The following is a 19,686-nucleotide window of genomic DNA, read 5'->3' as shown; positions in this document are numbered from 1 at the left end:
TGGTTGTAGTGAAGTCACTAAAGCTATTATGTAAGTAGTTGGTGATATTAAGCTGTAATATGAAACAAAAGAATACTGAAATTGACATCCATGAAGTTTAGATCAAGATTTCTGTGCTAGCAGGTAATACAACCAAAGCACATGCAGAAGACAGGCAACAGAAACGTAAACATCCTCGAATATCTTTCACGCCGGTATTTGCACTGCAACTCCGCAAAGCAGAAGAAAGCGAGCAGCACACACGCCGGCACGTACGGCCACCGGGCACCGGTACGGCCACGAGTGGCTCAACACCGTCCAGGCGGAACTTCGGGCAGGAGGCAGCGCGCCTACGGCAACCTGCGCGCGTAGCTTAGGCCGCAACGGCCCACACTTCAGCGTCTACCATTAACGTAGCAGAAGGCCCCACATGAAAGCAGCCACGAGCTCTGCGCGCCCCGTCAGCGACGAGCAAGGTGAAGACGCCGGAGCTCGTGAGCGCGGCGCGGCCAGCACCACCTCCGGCAGCACAGCGCATTTGCGGCGCGCAGCGCGGGGCAGGGAGCAGCACTGTTCGTGAGCGCTGCGTTTTACACCCCGCCCCAGAGAACGCGGCACAGAAGCCCAGCGTTCTCCCACCGCTCCGCAACACCGACACCGGCGACGGGCCCGCGGCGCCGCCATTCGCCAGCGACACCCGCGCTGGCGAAACGCGTTCCCGCGACGAACCCGGGCAACCCTCCACCCGCCGGATGGGGCGACGGCCGCCCGTTCCGGGTAAGGGGAACGAAGCGGTGACCCGGCGCAGGCCCCGCAGCGCTCCCCGCGGCCGCCCAGGCGGCGCGCGTCCACGTGACCGCACCGCCAGGCCGCGCGAGGGCCGAGCCGGCGCCGTACGCCACGTGACCCGAACCGCGCTCGCCCTCCGCCTTCCCGTTCACGTGACCCGGTTTGTTGTTGTTGCGGCCTCCGCGGGGCGGGCGCCCGCGTGGGCGGCGGCGCGGTCACGTGCCGGGTTTAAATCGCTCCCTGGGGGTGGGGGAGGGGGCCGTGGCGGCGGCGCTGCTGCGCGCTGCGCCGGGCGGGAGGGAAGGAGGGAGGGGGGCGGCGGCGGTTGCTTCTCCAAGATGGCGGACGGGGAGGCTCCGCTCCTCCGGCCCCGCGACGGCGGCCCCGGCGCCGCGGCCGAGAGCGTCGAGCCCGCGCCCAAGCGCCAGCGCCTGAACTCGGAAGACGGCGTCTGCGGCCGGGGCGCGCCGCCCGCCCACCGCCCGGACCGGGGCGCGGGGCCGCCTCCCGCCGCCGCCGCCGCGACGGAACCTCCGGGCGATGCGGCGGCCGTCAGCGCCGACGGCGACGTCCGGGCGCGGGAGGAGGACGGCGGCGCGACGACGGAGGGCCGGAGCGGCGCGGACAATAGGGCCGCGCAGCGGGGCCTGGCCCGGGCGGAGCCGCCTCCGCAGCCGCGGCGGCAGGGCCGGGGGGAGGGGGCGGAGGCGGCGCCCGGCGAAGACGCGGCGGAGGCGGCCATTGGCTGCGAGCGGGCGCAGCGTTCAAACGGGGCGGCCGGAGCGCCGGCCCCGCAGCCCGGTGAGGACCCGACCCCATCCCCCGTCCCGCCCCGGGGCAGCCGCGGCTCGAGCCGCGAGGGAGGCGCCGCGCTCGGCTGCCGCCCGTCGGCCGCGGTGCCCCGGGCCTCTCCCGCTCCGATCGGGGCTCGGCCCGGCCGGCGCTATTCGTGCCGGGCCTCGGGGCGAGATCGCCTCGGCGCTCGCTGCTGAGATCGTCCGCGGTGGTGGTAGCGCGCTATTAAAGTGACAACCGTAAGCCCCATCTCCTGACAGCTGTTACTTTCTTTCTGCTTCTTGAAAACTTGCGTGCAAGGGACAGGAGCGGTTGTGCGGACCAATTCTTTAAATAGCTTCCAGTTAGTCTTAGGCTTCAGCAGCTGAAGCGCAAAGCGCTGCACCCACAGGGAGCTGTCTTTGCAGGTGGGTTTGGAGCACGGCTCGGGCAGTACCAGCACTGAGCTCGGTCTGCTGCGTTGGGACCGGCAGGTTGGGAGGCTTTGGGGTTTTTAAGGTAGCGCTTTGAGAAGAGTCCTTACAAAGGTGTAAGGTGCTGCGCTTTGCCTGGGAAGCGATCTTTATTCTAAATGCCCTGGGTGGAGGTTATTCCTCACAATACTCAAATGGGTTTTGGTTTCTATTGGCTGTTTCTGGCAAGAAGTCCTAATGTTTCTTTGAAGAATCGAGACAACTCCTTGGGCAGTGTTGCAGTTTAAACTGTTACTTTGGGCTGTCTGTCACATTGTATGAATCTATGATGATGTGACCTGTATGTGATGAGTCTTTAATGACATAGACTTGGACTCTTCACACAGCAGACACAGCGGTTGGTGTAGTAACACAGCGTGCTAACTGATGTTTGTCTTATTCACAAAGTTTTTCTATGCAAGATGTTCACTGCCTTCATGTGTTACAAGATAGAATTGTGATGCTTTAAATAAGTAAAATCATAGTAAGACATGTCAGAAGAGCACCTGTGCTCTCAGAACAGTAGAGACAGCAAGTGTAGAATGCAAATGCCTGTCCTCAAAATCTGAATCATTTCTGTGATTTACTTTTCCATCCAATTAAACCAATTGGACAATACAGCCTCTGAATAAAAATGAACGATGTTTTTTCTTTAAGAGTAAAGCGAGGTAACTGAGCTTCAGTACTGCACAGGAGTTAATTCAGATGGAGTTGGGAAGTGACAGTGGTGATTACTTGCTGTAGACACTGTGACTGAGACTTATCTTCACATGCTTATAGATTTTCAACAAATCAATAATACACTTGCTGTGCCTATTAATAAAAGAAAAAATTAAATAAATAGTAGCCCCTATTCTACCAAACTGCTCAGGATAAAATACAGATTTTCACCTTAAACAGTAGCTTGTTATCACGTGCCATGAAGTGAGTATCCCATTCCTCTCTAGAGGCCTTATTCTGGGCACGTGATGAAGTTGGATTGGGTTACTCTGGCTTAGGGCCACAAGCAGAGTGCTTGAAGCCAAACCCAACTGCAAGGTACGATGGATGATAAACTGAGAGAAAGTGGTTAAGGTAGCACATTTTTCTGTCCTAAATGAAATACCATAGAAGTGTGTGTGGCCAGCTGCTGCAAGTCAGCTGCAAGATAACAGCACAGCAAAATTCTCTAACTCATTTCTATCCAACCCTGTGTTTGTATGTGTTTAAATAGCAGGCTCTTAAAACCCCATAGAAGATTGTTCTTTAAGTTGTGGAACATTGATTTTTACCCAGTTTCACAATGAGAGTTAAGTGAGAAACATATGAGAAATGAAGAGAAAATAATAGTACAACAAAAACATCATTCAAGTCAATGTCAGGCCACTGATGCCAGTATTAATATAGAAATCCTGCAGCAAATCAGAGGCCTGAAAATGTATTAATAAGTTAAGGAACTCCCAAGTGGTGAAACTGTCTATTAGTACGCTACTGAAGTTGAATGCAATGAATTACAACTTTAGGTTTAGTGATACATTTAAATATGCATGAACTGTGCTGCTTGGCTCAAGTTTTGTAACATCCATTGTTGTGCTGTCTTGCAGATAACTTCCTTTTAAGTGATGAAATCATAGCCAATGGTTTCCACTCCTGTGATAGTGATGAAGATGACAGAGCTTCACATGCAAGTTCTAGTGACTGGACCCCAAGACCACGTATAGGTAGAAGCCTATGTAGTTATTCTCAGATGCTGCTTACCTTTGTACACTTGCTTAATTCTTCTTTGTCTTCAGGTTTTGAAAATTGTTAGAAAAAATATCCATTATTTATTTTTCAGTAACTAAGTTACTTCTTGTATCCTGTATGATATTTAAGGGGGTTTAAAATTAACCTCTTTTAATTGTACTTTGAGAAAGAACAGTCAACAGATTTGTTCTCCTGTAGAAATGCTGCCTTAATCTTTATTAATAGTATACACACAAACTCACTAAATGAAATAAATTTAACTGGCATATTTCTTACCTGTTTACATAGTAGTACTCTTACTTTAAAGATGACAAAGCCATTTCTTGTATGATTTTAGCCAGATTTATCTGGAGGGCTCACTGTCCTGTGTAATACATCCATTTGGGTGTTAACTAGTCTGCAGATCAGTCTGTAGCATAGGTGTTGGGTAAAAACTCACCTCAGTCAGAGCAAAGAATGCTGCTGGAGTAACTGGTGACTTGTGTGGGATGGGCTTCCAGGGCCTAGCGGGGCTGGGACTTCAAGTCTTGTCTTCTACATAGATGTGATAAACCACAGCAATCACATTGCCAGTACTGATAGAACATTACAGCAACAAAATTCAGCATGGCAGCACAGTGTTCCACTTAAAACCAGACCCAGTCTTTACCCATCTCCTCATGACAGGTTCGCTGTCGGTACCTTTTAGGTAAACACATTTGCTGATGGTTGTCTTTATATGTAACATAGCTACTTCTAGTTTGGGTCCTCTTACCCTAGCTTCTTAAGACATACATATTTTTCTTCTACTGCTGCATTCTTGAGTGTTTCTGGAGAGATTAATGGCTACAGAAGATCATAGAATCACCATGGTTTGAAAAGACCTACAGGATCACCCATTCCAACCATCTGCCCGTCACCCATGGTTCTCATTAAACCATGTCCTTCAACACAACATCCAAACATAGCTTGAACACCTCCAGGGTCAGTGACTCCACCACCACTCTGGGCAGCCCATTCCAGTGCCTGACCACCCTTTCAGAGAAGTAGTATTTCCTAACATCCAGCCTGAACCTCCCCTGGCGCAGCTTGAAGCCTTTCCCTCTAGTCCTGTCACTGGTCACACAAGAGAAGAGGCTGACCCCCAGCTCACTACAACCTCCCTGCAGGTAGTTAGAGAGCATTAAGGTCTCTCCAGAGCCTCCTCTTCTCTAGACTGAACAATCCCAGCTCCTTCTGCCGCTCCTCACAAGGCCTGTGCTCCAGACCCCTCACCAGCTTTGTTGCCCTCCTCTGGACACGCTCCAGGGCCTCGATGTCTTTCTTACAGGGAGGGGCCCAAAACTGGACACAGTACTCGAGGTGCGGCCTCGCCAGTGCTGAGTACAGGGGGACAATTACTTCCCTGTTCCTGCTGGCCACACTATTTCTGGTACAAACCTGGATGCCATTGGCCTTCTTGGCCACCTGGGCACACTGCTGGCTCATGTTCAGTCTAGCGTCAATCAACACCCCCAGGTCCATTTCCTCTACAGTCTTCCAGCCACTCTGCCCCAAGCCTGTCAAGTTGCCTGGGGTTATTGTGGCCAAAGTGCAGGACCAGGCATTTGTTCTTGTTAAATCCCATCCCATTGGCTTCAGCCCAGCTCTCCAGCCTATCCAGATCCCTCTGTAGGGCCTTGCTACCCTCAGGCAGATCAACACTTCCAGCCAGCTTGGTGTCACCTGCAAACTTAGTGAGGGTGCACTCAATGCCCTCATCTGGATCATCCATAAATATATTAAAGAGGACAGGCCCCAGCACCGACGCCTGGGGGACACCAGTCGTGACCGGTCGCCAGCTGGATTTAACTCCATTCAGCACCACTCTCCGGGCCTGGCCCTCCAGCCAGTTCCTTACCCAGCCAAGAGTGTACCTGTCCAAGCCACAGACTGCCAGCTTCTGCAGGAGAATACTGTGGGAGACAGTGTCAAAGGCTTTGCTGAAATCTAGGTAGACTACATCAACAGCCTTTCCCTCACCCACCAGACGGGTCACTAGGTCATAGAAGGAGATCAGGTTGGTCAAGCAGGACCTGCCCTTTGTGAACCCATGCCGGCTAGGCCTGATCCCCCAGTTGACCTGCATGTGCCGCGTGATCTCCCTCAAGACAATCTGCTCCACAATCTTCCCCGGCACCGAGGTCAGGTTACCAGGCCTGTAGTTCCCCGGATCCTCCCTGTAGCCCTTCTTGTAGATGGGAGTCACACTGGCAAGCCTCCAGTCTTCTGGGACCTCACCCTTCAACAAGGAGCACTGATAGATGGTGGAAGGAGGCTCGGCTGTCAGCTCCGCCAGTTCCCTCAGCACTCTCGGGTGAATCTCATCCGGTCCCATGGACTCGTGGCAGTCCAGTTGGAGTAGCAGGTCTCTGTTTCCTCCTGAATCGTGGGGGGTTTAGTCTGCTCCTCAGCTAAGGCTGCCAGGTCAGAGAGTGGAGAAACCTGAGGATAACTGGTCTGACTTTTAAAGACAGATGTAAAGAAGGCATTCAGAACATCTGCCTTTTCCTTATCCCCAGTGGTCACGTTCCCAGCCTCATCCAGTAGAGAATGGAGATTCTCCCTGGTCCTCCTCTTACTGTTGATATACTTGTAAAGAGTTTCTTGTTCCCTTTTACCCCAGCAGCCAGGTTGAGTTCAAGCTGGGCTCTAGCCTTTCTGATTTTCTCCCTGCACATCTTCACAACTTCCTTGTATTCTTTGCGAGTTGCCCGTCCATTCTTCCAGAGGAGGTAGATTCTCTTTTTCTCCTGAGGCCTCAAAAATAGTTGCCTATTCATCCACGCTAGCTCATTTTGCAGCTCAGGGAGACAGCCTGCTCCTGCGCCTTTAAGTCTTCCTTCTTAAAGAGCAACCAGCCATCTTGTACCCCTTTACTCTCTAAGACTGAGCCCCAGGGGACTCTCCCTGCTAGTCTCCTGAATAATTCAAAGTCCACCCTCTGGAAGTCCAAAGTAGCAGTTTTGCTGTTCCCCCTCCTGACGCCACCAAGAATTGAGAACTCTACCATGTCATGGTCACTCTGCTCAAGACAGCCCCTGATCTCCACAAAGCCCACCAGACCTTCTCTGTTTGTGAAAAGCAGGTCTAACAGGGCAGCTCCTCTCATAGGTTCTCTCACCAGCTGCATCAAAACGTTAACCACTGTACATTTAGAAACCTCCTAGACTGCTTCTTCCGTGCTATGTTGTATTCCCAGCATATGTCAGGGAAGTCGAAGTCACCCATGAGATTCTCTGAAATCATTAGTTTTAGGTGACTGATGGAGCAATAAAAAGAAACCTGTGGATTGGTAGGCACTATTGGTTTTTATTGATACATAATAGTATGTATATATACGCTTGTGCCCTATGAAACATTGGAAAAACACCAATTAAGCCATTAAATGGAGAAACATTGTGAAGATCTTGTTGCTAAACATGTATTTCTAAGAGCCATCAAGCTTGCTATGAGCTGTGATTTTTCTCTGACTTTCCCAACAATCCATTGTGGGTTAACATAAAATAATGATAAAATCCTACCTATACTATCATTTCTGAATTTAGACCAAGATAAATGGGGTTTTTGATACAAGGAATCAAAGTGCTTTAACAAAATGAAGTAGCAAGCATTAATAAAAGGAATGATCATTACACTTGTCTTAGTAAATTTGTTTTGTTTTTTAATTCTCCCAGGTCCTTATACTTTTGTTCAACAGCATCTCATGTTAGGCACAGACCCACGGACAATTCTTAAAGACCTGCTCCCAGAAACGATCCCTCCACCTGAACTGGATGATATGACACTGTGGCAAATTGTCATAAACATTCTTTCCGAACCACCAAAAAGAAAAAAACGAAAAGACGTTAATACTATTGATGATGCAGTGAAACTTTTACAGGAGTGCAAAAAAATCATGGTCTTGACAGGAGCCGGGGTACGTATTGCCACAATGACAGCGTGAAAATATATAGTCGGTTAATTCTTATCCAAAGCTTTATGGCACACAGACAATCTGACAGTGGCAGTGTTGGTAAACAAATAATTGGGAAGAGAAGGTACAGCTGTTCTAGATCGATGCGTGCTGCAAGACTTGAGCTTAAACTGGAAATGACAAGATAACTCTTCTGACAAGGAACTATTCTTAGACATTTAAACTCTTCAATGATAGCTTCCACGCAAAATAATTAGAAAATAAAATTATATCTACCTATTCCAGAACATTTTTCTATCCTAGTCTATTTTTTTCTTATAAAGCTAATGATTTTAAGTCACAGGGAATTTTCTAATATGCCTAATAGAACTAGAGGGAGTGAAAGACGTGGGGGAAGGGGGGGGGTTAAGCTCTTATTAGAGTACATTCAATTTCAGTAGACAGTTCTATGTCTGAAGTGCTACAGTATGATGATGAGACTACTCACAGTTTCACTAAACAAAACCTTGAACTGCCATGAATTTGCAGCTTTATACCTGCATATGAGATACAGCATCAAAGCTGATCACTTTTTTCTTAGCTCAGTTGGTTGCACACAGAGGTGTGACGCTATTCAGAAAAGATGGCTAATCCAACTCAGACCAGCTTTGCAGAAAAGCACTGCTACTTCTGTTATCCAGTGCTGTTCTTCCTATAATCACTAGGCCTGTTTCCCTTCCTGGTGTTTTATGTATATATGTATAATATACATATATAATCTTGTTGTATTCTGGGGTGGCATGGGACAATAAATTAGTCCTTATTGACTGTTACTGCAGTGCTCGGCTAGTTTATCAGAGGTGTCTTATCAGAAGTGAGATTCTATTTTGTTACTGCATTAGCATGTTAAAGAAGAAAAAGCGAACAACTCTTTGTGCACTTCTTACAAGACTTTCAGTAAGAAAAGTTCTTGTGTTCTGTTACTGCCCACAGGGGTTGTGCTGAAGGTTTTTCTGACCAGGTTATCCAGTTGTGTTTCTGTGCTGTCTCCTGCTTGTGATTTGGCAATTGGTTTGATCAACACAGAACACAGACTGGTTTTGTTCTCAATGTACATGAGCATATGGAGATATGGTTTCCCAAATAATATCATAATAGCTCGTGTTACCATACTAACTGTTACAGCCCAGTATGTAGTCTTGCTTATTGCAAAAATGTATTTCAGGTGTCTGTGTCTTGTGGAATACCCGACTTTAGATCAAGAGACGGCATCTATGCACGCCTTGCTGTAGACTTCCCAGACCTTCCAGATCCTCAAGCAATGTTTGATATAGAATACTTCAGAAAGGATCCCAGGCCATTTTTTAAGTTTGCAAAGGTATGGTTTTCCTATTGATCTTATCTTGGTCAGTAAGGAAAAATACTTCAGATATGTAAATGAGATTTTGCACAGCTCTGCTAACAAAAGGTTGTCTCCCTTTCAACAAGATGGTATTTAACATGGCACTTATTTCAGTGGCATAACTCTCCCCTTGGCAGGCCTTTGCAAACTATTATATCCTCAAAGATGATACTTCAGTCATTGTGTGCAACCATGTATTAGACTTACTAAAAGACTTAGCAATATTGTATTCTTTTTAAAGCCTACTTTGGCTGTTCCTATTATACGTTCACTCAACATGCAACTGTCCTTGTGGCTCTCTGATTGAAAGGAGGATAAATAACTTTGTCATAATTGTAAAAGCCCTTGATATTCTTAGCTGCAGTTACATGCACTGAAAAATGAAATGAGAAACTTTTGGCAGGCACACAAGTAACATGGAAAACTAAATCTGATGTGCTGTAGCATGCTGTTTCATGTCATACTACATGGTCACATTTTATCGCTTTATGGTGAGGAGCGAAGCAGTTACATGCGCTGATAAGTTTGATCCTGTTTCAGGTTTTGATGTAGCTGATATGAGGATGTGTATTTTAATAAAAAGGCAGTCTTATTTACAGGGACTATTCATTTCTTAAAGGGAGGATGGAGCAGTTTTCTCAGGGAGATATGCAATATTAAGCAGATGAATTAAAAATGCCTCAGAGACAGGAAGGAAATACAGAATCAAAGAAGTATTTTTACAGGACCTGTAAGGACTCCTGAGAATCCATCACTGCTTACTGTGCTTGCTGCTCCCTCCCTTTGCTCACAGTTTGTAATACTGTTCTATTATTGATCCAAACCTTAGAAAAGAAACATGGATGCATTCCTCAGTTGCTTGGCTTTCTTGAAAGCACCCTATCCAAATTCTAACATATTTTGGTGTCCATAAGTATATACATTGCTTTGACTTTTTAATATGGGAGGAGGGGAAGGGGAACCAACTACCTTAGGTCTGCCTATGTGGACATTTTACCAGAACAGTTCAAATTTAATTTGACTGATATTTTTCACTGACATCATTTCAACTGGTATTAAAAGCAAACAGCAACAACAACGAAACCACACACAAAACCCTGAAACAATACCAGCTCTGAAAGCTATTTGCTCTGTCAGAGCAGAGGCTGATTTACTCAGCCAACATACTTGGACCCAGAAATTGTTTTTTCACTTTCATACATACATTTTAAGGCACAGCTTTGCTCTATTTTAATGTAGTTATCAATGAGCGCTATCAGCTTTGCCTCATTTCCCGTCTCTTCTTACATCTGTGCCAAGAGATCCACCCTTTATCACTGTGTGGATGTGCTTTTGTAGTTCTCTAGTCAGTCTTACTTTCCTCACCGTTAGTGCTATGAACTCATTTTGTTTCCTGCTCCATTGATTCCTCTGTAGAAGTGCTTGTTTCCACTTGTTCAGTGTACAGTCTGCCCTTTCTTAATTTCCTATAATTATTCTCTCCCACGGATCCCATATTTGTATGTACAGTTACTGGTTGCAGAGCATGTCTTGCTTGTTCAGACTAAGATAGGAAAGCTCTTAGGACCATATTACTTTCTGCTGATAATTGTGTAACAGCCTAGTCATAATCTAGGTGGTACCACTGTGAGCAATTGTTAATCATAGCTGCAGTGAAAATCCAAAAACCTATATATCTCCAGAAATCAGAGTAACTTGAAGTATTTGGGGGAGGAAAAACAAATGCTTTCAAAACAATCTTTGTTTGTTAATGGTTAGGCTATAGCATTAGCTGAGGGCAGAGCTGTCACACAGGTAACAGTTCACTGTTGTAATCAACTTCTTGGTTCAGCTTTCAGTATCTACTAATGAAGGTAGGCAGCCCCTCCTTCTTGCTTACTTTGTGTACAAAGGCCTGAGTTCCCCAGGTGAGAGTACAGCCCAGTTGCTGTTCAATGGCAAAAGAGTGACAGGAGGGCCTGGAATTCAAGCTCCTCTTTTTAGGAGGTGCTCCTGAGCAATAGGATGCTGCTGCTTCCAGCCTCCTTGTTACACAGCAACCAGAGGTACTGTCTGGCTGGTCAGTTCTAGGCAGAGGTTCTTTGTGTGACACTTTCAGCTGAGTGCCCACATGTGTTTTTTCTTCCAGCAAGCTCCTTCATTCACTTAGGAGATGTCAAATCACTCCATAAGAGTGTGCACATTTCTTCCTATTTACACCTTAGAAATGCCTACCTCCTCTTCCTTGATGTAGCAGAAAGGCTCAGTGTCTGTCTGGGCCAGTGGAATTGGTCTTCTAAGCCATTTGGATTTGCCTTGATGACTTCTAACTGAATAAATTGGCAAAGCTGGTCTCAGTACCACCTGCTTTCTGCTTTATGTCCAGTTTATAATTCTGTTTGCTAGCTAGTCCAGGAATGGCTGCCAATATGGTTGATGAATAAAAACTGCTCCTCTTTAACCAAAGGACCAGAATCCACATTCCTCATGAATTATTTTTGTCTGACTGCAGTAGAATCATGTCTCTTGCAAAAACACTGAGGAAGAAGGGAAAGAAAAGTGTTCATGTTTTATAGTTCTCAAGAAGACTTAGACCTTGTTCTTGTGCTGCCTGAAGAGCAAAGTACCAGCTACTTCAAGAAACAGTTCATCCTGGTATGATGAGAAGTTCAGCTGGTGAAAGATTTAGATCTGAGAGGAAAGGGCAAAATGCAAAGGGGATGATTACAGAAAATGAGTACATAATTGCTGTATTTGGAATAAAGATGCTGTGTATTTACATACACTTTCTCATGTACGTTTGAATTCCATAGGAAATCTACCCAGGCCAGTTCCAGCCATCTCTCTGCCACAAGTTCATAGCTTTGATGGATAAAGAAGGAAAATTGCTTCGTAACTATACTCAGAACATAGACACATTGGAACAGGTTGCAGGAATCCAAAGGATAATTCAGTGTCATGGTCAGTAATTTTAGTTTCCCTTTTCTTATTTTTTTTTTTAAATGAGCAGAAACAAAGCTTACTAGTGTATGTGACAAGGTTACTGCTAATGGCATTGATATTTTCCCTTAAACTGGAATTTCTTAGAAACAAGTATTCTGCTTTTAAAATAGTGTGTAGTATATTAAGTAAAGCTATTACCAATAGAATAACAAGAAAACATCATAGAGAAAGAGGCTGAGAAACATTTGCTTGAGACACATCCAGTAAGACCCGATTTCGTATCTGTAGCCAACACTCTCATATATTGAGTTATTTCATGAAATGCAGTAGTCTTTCTTAATTTTGAACTTACAGTTTTAGTGAAGTTTAGAGTTCCTTTTGAAAACGTTTCTTGGTATGTTCTACCATGCTTCTTAAATTCAATAGGAGAATCAATGGAAACCAGTGTCCCCAAGTCAGTGGGAAGATGAGGGACCAGATAAGCTTGGCGAAGGCACGTGTATTTCATGAGCCTCTGCTGCTTACATGACTGTACTTTACAACTTGAAAACGTTGCCTTTTTTCCTGAGTTAATTCAAGTATTTAAAGCAGAAGTGTTTCTAGCAGAAATACTACACCTATAAATAATGCATGTTAGCTGATGCTCTTTGTGCATCAGTGAAGATCCACAAGCTTTGATCTTAGCCTTTGTTATGTAATTGGTGGTACTTTATAATCATTTATGGGAACACAGCATAGAAATTGTCTGATAATGAAATGAAGTTAAGCTGCTGATTACTTAGAATACATTCTACTGAAGTCTTAAAGTACCCCGTCACTTCAGTGGCTTACATCAGTTACATTATATTGTGGATTACTCTGTTGTTGAAATGAACATCATTTTCTTTTACTTTGAGAATGTTTGACACCATGATGTTATACCAAATTAAATGGAACCTCTTAGGTAATTGTTTGTTGAGCTTAGCATTTCCAGAGACTAGCAAATGTCAAATTAAAAGGTCAAGAATATGTTTTTAAGGAACGAATGCTTAAAGTTCTTCAAGTGCATTTCTTTTCACAAATAAATTGCTTATAAGCAATGCTGATATGTTTGAGAGACCTGACTTAATGCTGGTGTCAGCAGTAGAACAGATACTAAAGAAGTTAATCTATGAGTTAAGAGCAATAACCCTTGTTCTCCCATTAAGAACATAGAGGGCTGCTGTCCTAGCGAAGGGCAAGAACGAATATCAGGAAAGAAGGAAGTATCACCAGATGCCTTTCCAACAATCCTAACGTCGAGCTAGGGAAGCAGTGATTCCTTTTGCCTCTAACAGACCCACTGTTGAAGCTGGTACTGTTACCACAGTATCCCAAGTGCTTAATGCTAGCTGACTGTCTAATGGTAGTGGTTAAAGAGAAACTGAAAGTAGTTATTTAAGGGTTAGTGCTTTGGTATCTGATTGTTGTCTAGCTGTGAGAACTTGGGATATTCCACTGCAAGGTCAGAAATCCCCAAATTATTTTTAAGCCTCATTTCACAGTTAAGACAAATTTGATAATGCCTTACTTCATTCTCCTGCACTCTGTCAACTTCTAGCAGTACTCCTCACACAGGTACAAGGCCTTGAGACTCTTACCTCTCAGGTAAATGCATGCACCAAAAGGCCACCCTGGTTTGCCACAATTTCCCATTGTTAACACATTCGCCAGCAGATAAGGTTTGCCTTCAGACAATGAGGACAGGAGCGCTCTACCAGATGTGAGGCATCACCCCCACTGTGTTAGAACAGGGCTGCAATGGCTCTGGAGAGCAATTTAACACAGTCTTGCCAAACAATAAACATAGTAGCCAAGCTGAATACTAAGTTCAGAACACTGTTCTAATGGGAATAATATAGCTGTAACTGTTGGCAGATAGTGAGAGGAACAGTACTGCCATTTAGTTGCCTTATTAATTAAGTCTTCACTAATACTTTTTCAAAGTTACTTCACTCTTTGAAAACCAGCAGAGATCCGTGTGGGTTCATGTCCTGCTGCTGATGAGGCAAGGCTGTCACCACTTCTATTAATTGTATAAAGAGGAAAAGGGAAAGTAGGGGAAGGATCCAACGTATTTTGTAATTTCATACATTTGGTATATCCTCCTCCTAAAACAGACTTTCTTCTGCTAACAGCTACAACTACCTTTAGTACCACAGGCATCTCCTCTTGATTTTAAATTACTTTGTAAGGACTTGTACTGTTTTTTGTTAGCACCGCAATTTAACAGCCTTTGTGTCATAATATCTTAGGCAAAGAGACCAAATCTGGAAGTCCTCACTTGTATCATATATCTTTTTTTCCCCCCCAAGGTTCCTTTGCAACAGCTTCCTGCCTGATCTGTAAATACAAAGTTGATTGTGAAGTTGTTCGAGGAGATATTTTCAATCAGGTAAAAACTTACTTGAAATCACTGCAGCTTTCTAATAAGCAACTTGAAAAAAAAACAAAGCATTGCTTAGAAGATCTGCTTTTTTTAAAGGCACATGATTGAAAAAACCTTTCCTTGTTTCCTATGTGCCTATTTTAAAAATACACTTAGTTACTACACTGTAAAAATAAGGTAGTGGGGAAGAAGTAGAACCAAAACCATTGGAGTCTATTTCTAATAGCAGTTCTGATAAAGGTAGACATTAACATGGTAAGTAGAAGGGTTGATTTATACCTGCCTGAGGGTAATCTAAGCTCTCAGTTACACAGAGAAAGTATTTCTAGCTAGTTATAACATCATTTGCTCTTAAAGCATTTACCTGCATTCAGAATGTTGAAATCGTACATGATGCATGGAGAAAATGCTAATATAAAGCAGTCTCTGAGCAAGTAGGATGAAGTGAGGTGTCTTGATTTGCACTTTCAAGAACTGCCCAACTATTTTATGTTCTAAATTCCCCAAATTTGGGTGTGAAATGCTTCATGGCCAAGCCGAGTTAGTTCTGCTCCATCAAAGTAGATGAACCTTCGTCTTGGTCAGATCCTCTCTGCTTCTCTTCTGTCTTTCGACAGAGACAATCCTCTGATGAAAAGATTGTCTATATAAATGGAAAGGCACTGTTTCTCTGTATTTGCATGTTTTTCAATAAACACTTGAATCCACAGTTGCAGCTTTTAATGAGAAACATAAAGAAACATCTTTGAAGCATTACATCTGAAATATCTTATGAAAGGCTCTCACTGAATGCTATGTTTGACTTCAAGTTTTATGAAGTATCACTGTCAGAAGACTCATGCTTTCTAGCTTTATAATACTAAATACCTATGAGGTCTGTTCCACTCAAATAATGTTATTCTTGAGAATTTTACCTTAGAGATGTTTGCTACTTCTTTATCTCAAAGCCAGTTGGTTGGGATTTGGGCTTTGTTTTTCTTTTCCTTATAAACAACTGTTCCTAAATATTTCTGTTTTGATTGTTAATGGAAGTATTCCTTCTAACAGCACTTCAATCAGTGCACTTTTATATGTTGAACTGAACTTGTACCCTAACAGCATGTCCATGTTCATGGCCAGCAGCGGGAGCATAGGGATAGGAAGAGAAGACTGTACAACAGTACTTCTGAACAAGAAGGATTTTTTCTTAAGGCTGAAACATTCAATGCATCACTCCTAATCTTACAGTACTGCAAAGGCAACAGCACCAGTCCCAGATACACGCAGTAATAAAGTGATACAAAAAAAAAGATACTCACCCATCCCTGGAGATCTAAGCTCAGAGAAAAACTCCACAAAGAAGGAACACCCAGAAAAAAATCCAGGAAAAGTGGCAGTCAGCCCTTAAATGAGGTCTGAGAGGTGCAGCCAGGCTCCACCCCTTCTGGTCACACAGCTGAATTGCCTTCACCTGTGCTCCAAGGGCTGATCAGGTGCTTTCCCCAGCTGCTCAATCAGTGGCTCAGGCTGTGACTCAGTACATTACCATACATTAGACAGGTACATTTTTCCACAGGAGACCGTAGCTGTAATAGTGAGTTACTGTTATTCTACGAAATGAATACAGTTATTGCTGAATGTGTGTATCTCCATGTATATAACAAAAAATAGCACCAGTAGAAAAAGAGTATCCTTAAAAAATAATAATAATAATTGTTCTATTTACCATCATTATCTCTGCTTCCCAAACCAGTGTTACATAATGGATTTTTCCATCGCTTCTCCAGAATGAATTAGTTCCTTAGTTATAAAGAGAAAACTGGTTTTGTACTTATGAAACAAAACACTGCCAATTTCAACAGCTCTTTTCTCTAGAAATGGTCTGGGGAGTCAGTCCCAATAGGAAACCGTTTGTATTCTCTGCTGTCCTCCACAGTTCAGAAGTTCAGAAATATGTGACCCCGGGTCCTGTTTTCCAAAAAAAAAAGATTAGCTTTCCTTTGCTCTGGTCCTTCCTTTGTCAGTTTCAAGTGCTTTGCAACAAAATAAGTCTATTTAGCATCTTCCTGGCAGGGTTTCCTTTCAACATACCAAAGATGGATACTTAACCACCAGTTCCTCACTGCTACTTTTAATTTTTTTTTGCCAGTTCCAAGGCAGCACGCTAGTTCCCTGCAGCATGATTCCATTTCTAGGTTGCTGTACACAGCCATCCTGCTACACAAGATGTGGCAGCGTCTATAGATCCCACAGAAAAAAAAACACTTCTGAGTAAAACTCTTTGATTATTTTCCAAACTGCCAATTTCACTGGGCTTTTGACTGCTGTAAGCAGTTTCAAGAAACGGCAAAGGCATCTCAGATTTAGGATGAAAAGGCGCACGGAAACATGCACCTGTTCTTGGATGTTCTTAAACCGACACAATCTTTACTGGTCTTGTTTTTGATACATCCACAGCTTAAGAGGAATTCCGGTTCTCTTTCATTAGACAAATACAGCAGCAGAGGTTGTATTGTTCTGGGCTGTGCTGCCCCTGGAGGGAGGGAGGATCCTAGGTAGCTGAGCGGCCAGCTATCTAGCCTTAACTTCTTGGTATCAGTTTCAGTTCTTGCAATAGATCTCCCCCTTACTGATGACCTTTCTGAGGATTAGCGGAGCTGGTGAGTGGTGTAGAGCTGAAACCTATTTATGGGCCCCTTTACAGTAACTCATGTGATTTGGGTAGGGACAGCAGTTGCTGTACACATATCCATTAAATAACTACTGGACTTCCTGTGGGAGATGATGGAAACAATTACTATCAGTGTCTTTTTAAACTAAATCAGAAGTTAGAGATCCTGTTTCCTTCCTAATATGGAGCAAACAAATTTATTTCCTAAATCTTCCAATTTAAAATGCAAATGCATTACTTCCTTTGGCAGAAGAAGTCACAGAGTAAAAAGCATCAGAAAAGTTCCAGATGTTGGTGTTTTGTTGCTTTCTTTCTAATATGTAAAGATCCAAGGAAAAAATCTCAACATTATTTTTTCCCCTACTTTGTTTTGGGAGATTATTTAGTTGGTTGGGCTGTTACTCCTCACCTTGGGTAAAGTGATGAAGATTTTCTCTATACCACTTTCTAGTTCTTCTGCTATATCACTTCTTACACATTTCTACTAGGGAGATTTCTTCAAAGAAAGGTAGATTATTCCAAGACTTGAATTTTGGAAAGGCTTCTTTCACACCATAGAAGCAGCCTTTTACTTGTGATGCTTTCTCATATGGAAAGCATCGTCTTTGGTCCTACAACAGTCATCAGAAACCAGCAGTTATGTGTTTGTGTCTTTTTGTTTTACATTTTCCTATAATAATAGGTCTCATACATCTCTATACGCTTTTACAAAGCACTGGTTTGCTTGTAATTACTGCTATAGGACTGCAGCTATATTTAGCTCCTTAGGTTCATTCTGGGCTATTTTACTTTAGAGATTACAGCTGAGAAAATAATTTGCTCAGTAGTAAAGTTCTGTCTGTCTGTACTTGCATCGCTCACCCATTTGCTTTTCTTCTCCCTGAAAAAGTATTAAGTTGAAAGAGGTCAAAAAGGTCAGAAAACCCTGTGGCTTCAAGAGGAAAAGGACTGCTTCTCCACAAACATAACAAGCATCTACTTGTGCTCTGTTATTGGAGGAATTGGAAATTTTAAAATGGAGACTAGACAAAAGATCTTCCCGTGTTCTTACTCTGTATGCTTTTTGCTAGCCACCTGCTACAGTGCCACATTGCTTTGTGCAACGAGAAAGTAGAGAGGTAATGCTCTGTAACATACTGTTTGATTAGGAAGGGGTGTGTAGCAGATTGTGTAATGGAAACTGATAGTGAAACCGAAGCTTTTGCTCTGACTAAACCAAAAAATTATATTGTCTCTACTAAAACACGTTAGTGTTGAGTGTATCATCTAGACTTTGGCTTAGTCGTCAGCTAAGAACAGAGGTGTAGACTTTCATTGTTTCTCCGTATTGACATAAAAGGACTCCTTCGTTCCCGCTGTAGTTCTGTGTGCAGGCTAGAGTAAGAAATGCGTTCAGATGTCCGTCCAAAGAAAAAATAAATGAGGAAATATCACCAAAACTTCTGTCTTATGCCAGAATAAGTCACTGTGAACTGCTAAAATCTGAGGCTTTAAAGGTTGCAGCCACAATAGTGATAAAAGCTGTTCTACTGCAGGTTGTTCCTAGATGTCCTCGCTGTCTGCCTGATGAACCACTTGCTATCATGAAGCCTGACATAGTGTTCTTTGGAGAGAACTTACCTGAGCAGTTCCATCGCGCCATGAAGTATGACAAAAATGAAGTTGATCTCCTTATTGTCATTGGGTCTTCACTGAAAGTAAGACCGGTAGCATTGATTCCAAGTAAGTGACTGACACTGGAAATTCCTTCTTTCAAAAAAATTGGATGGAATTAAAATTCTCAATTAAGAGTTCCAGTTCTGAGTGCTTTTTCTACGCCCAATGCAGAGTAGACATCTCAAAGTAATGAATTTATAATCCAGAGCACTACTTTGCTAAAAGTTAAATGTCTTTGTTCTGAGATTAATTTATTTCTCTCCCTGTTCATAATATGCTTTTGGAATTGTAAGATTTAGAAAGTAATTGTCTTTTAAAAGGTAAATATAGTACCGAAAAATGGAACAGCTACATCAGGTGTTTGAGCAGTAATTAAAGTCAGTACTTCATGCTAAATAATACATAGTGGGCATTATATAGTATACGACCATTTGGATCCTTAGTTCTTAAAGGTGATAAGGAAAACTGTCCGCACTATTACAAAATAAGTCCTTCAGGAGGGCTGAGAAAATACAATTGTGGGTTAATTATTTGCCTGTAAAGCACACAACTATACTCTTAACATGCAAGCTTGAGAATGCCCTACGCCAGCCACCTGCTGCTCACTGGGGACAGAGCCACATCGAGCACTTCTGTAGCAACACCCTTTTTTCTTTATACAAGAGGCAGAGCCACATGTTCAGGCTGATGGGAAATTCAGGATCCACAAACCATTGCTCCATCCATGAACTAAATTTCATCTGAAGAACCAGTCAATACTAGGTTATCAGATTGGTGGGTTTTGGAGCCCCGAACATCAGAAATGTGTTGAGCAAACCTGTACATCATGGACTGTACCTGCAAATATTTTGACCTAATTAAGAGGATGTCAGTTAACAACAGTATATTCTTTGTGTGCGCTGAAGTACATCAAATGAATGCACAAAATCATTACAATCCTTCCAAGATATTATAGTACTCTAATAATCTTTTTAACACGTGACTAAACATTGCTGT

General features: G+C 43.5%; 1 protein-coding gene across 7 annotated transcripts in view; it reads left to right on the top strand.

Moving 5' to 3' along the window:
* Positions 1 to 578: 578 nt before the first annotated feature.
* SIRT1 (sirtuin 1) overlaps positions 579 to 19,686 on the top strand; it is a 44,692-nt gene continuing 25,584 nt past the window's right edge. For 3 of the 7 annotated variants that reach the window (XR_005860612.2, XM_015288089.4, NM_001004767.2), the window contains exons 1-7: positions 1,092 to 1,569; positions 3,599 to 3,715; positions 7,436 to 7,677; positions 8,879 to 9,031; positions 11,848 to 11,995; positions 14,311 to 14,390; positions 18,570 to 18,756. Coding sequence is in view for 6 of the 7 variants with exons in the window: in XM_015288089.4 (XP_015143575.2) it covers positions 1,107 to 1,569; positions 3,599 to 3,715; positions 7,436 to 7,677; positions 8,879 to 9,031; positions 11,848 to 11,995; positions 14,311 to 14,390; positions 18,570 to 18,756 (1,390 nt within the window). In the remaining variant the exon portion in view is untranslated. Of the gene's footprint in view, positions 757 to 899; positions 929 to 1,091; positions 1,803 to 1,863; positions 1,971 to 3,598; positions 3,716 to 7,435; positions 7,678 to 8,878; positions 9,032 to 11,847; positions 11,996 to 14,310; positions 14,391 to 18,569; positions 18,757 to 19,686 lie in introns of those variants that run through there. The other 4 variants (XM_040702350.2, XM_015288090.4, XM_046942816.1 and 1 more) reach the window with 4 other exon arrangements.

Source organism: Gallus gallus, chromosome 6 (assembly GCF_016699485.2).
Source record: "Gallus gallus isolate bGalGal1 chromosome 6, bGalGal1.mat.broiler.GRCg7b, whole genome shotgun sequence".
NCBI lineage: Eukaryota > Metazoa > Chordata > Aves > Galliformes > Phasianidae > Gallus > Gallus gallus.
This window is presented reverse-complemented; position numbering and strand designations above follow the sequence as displayed.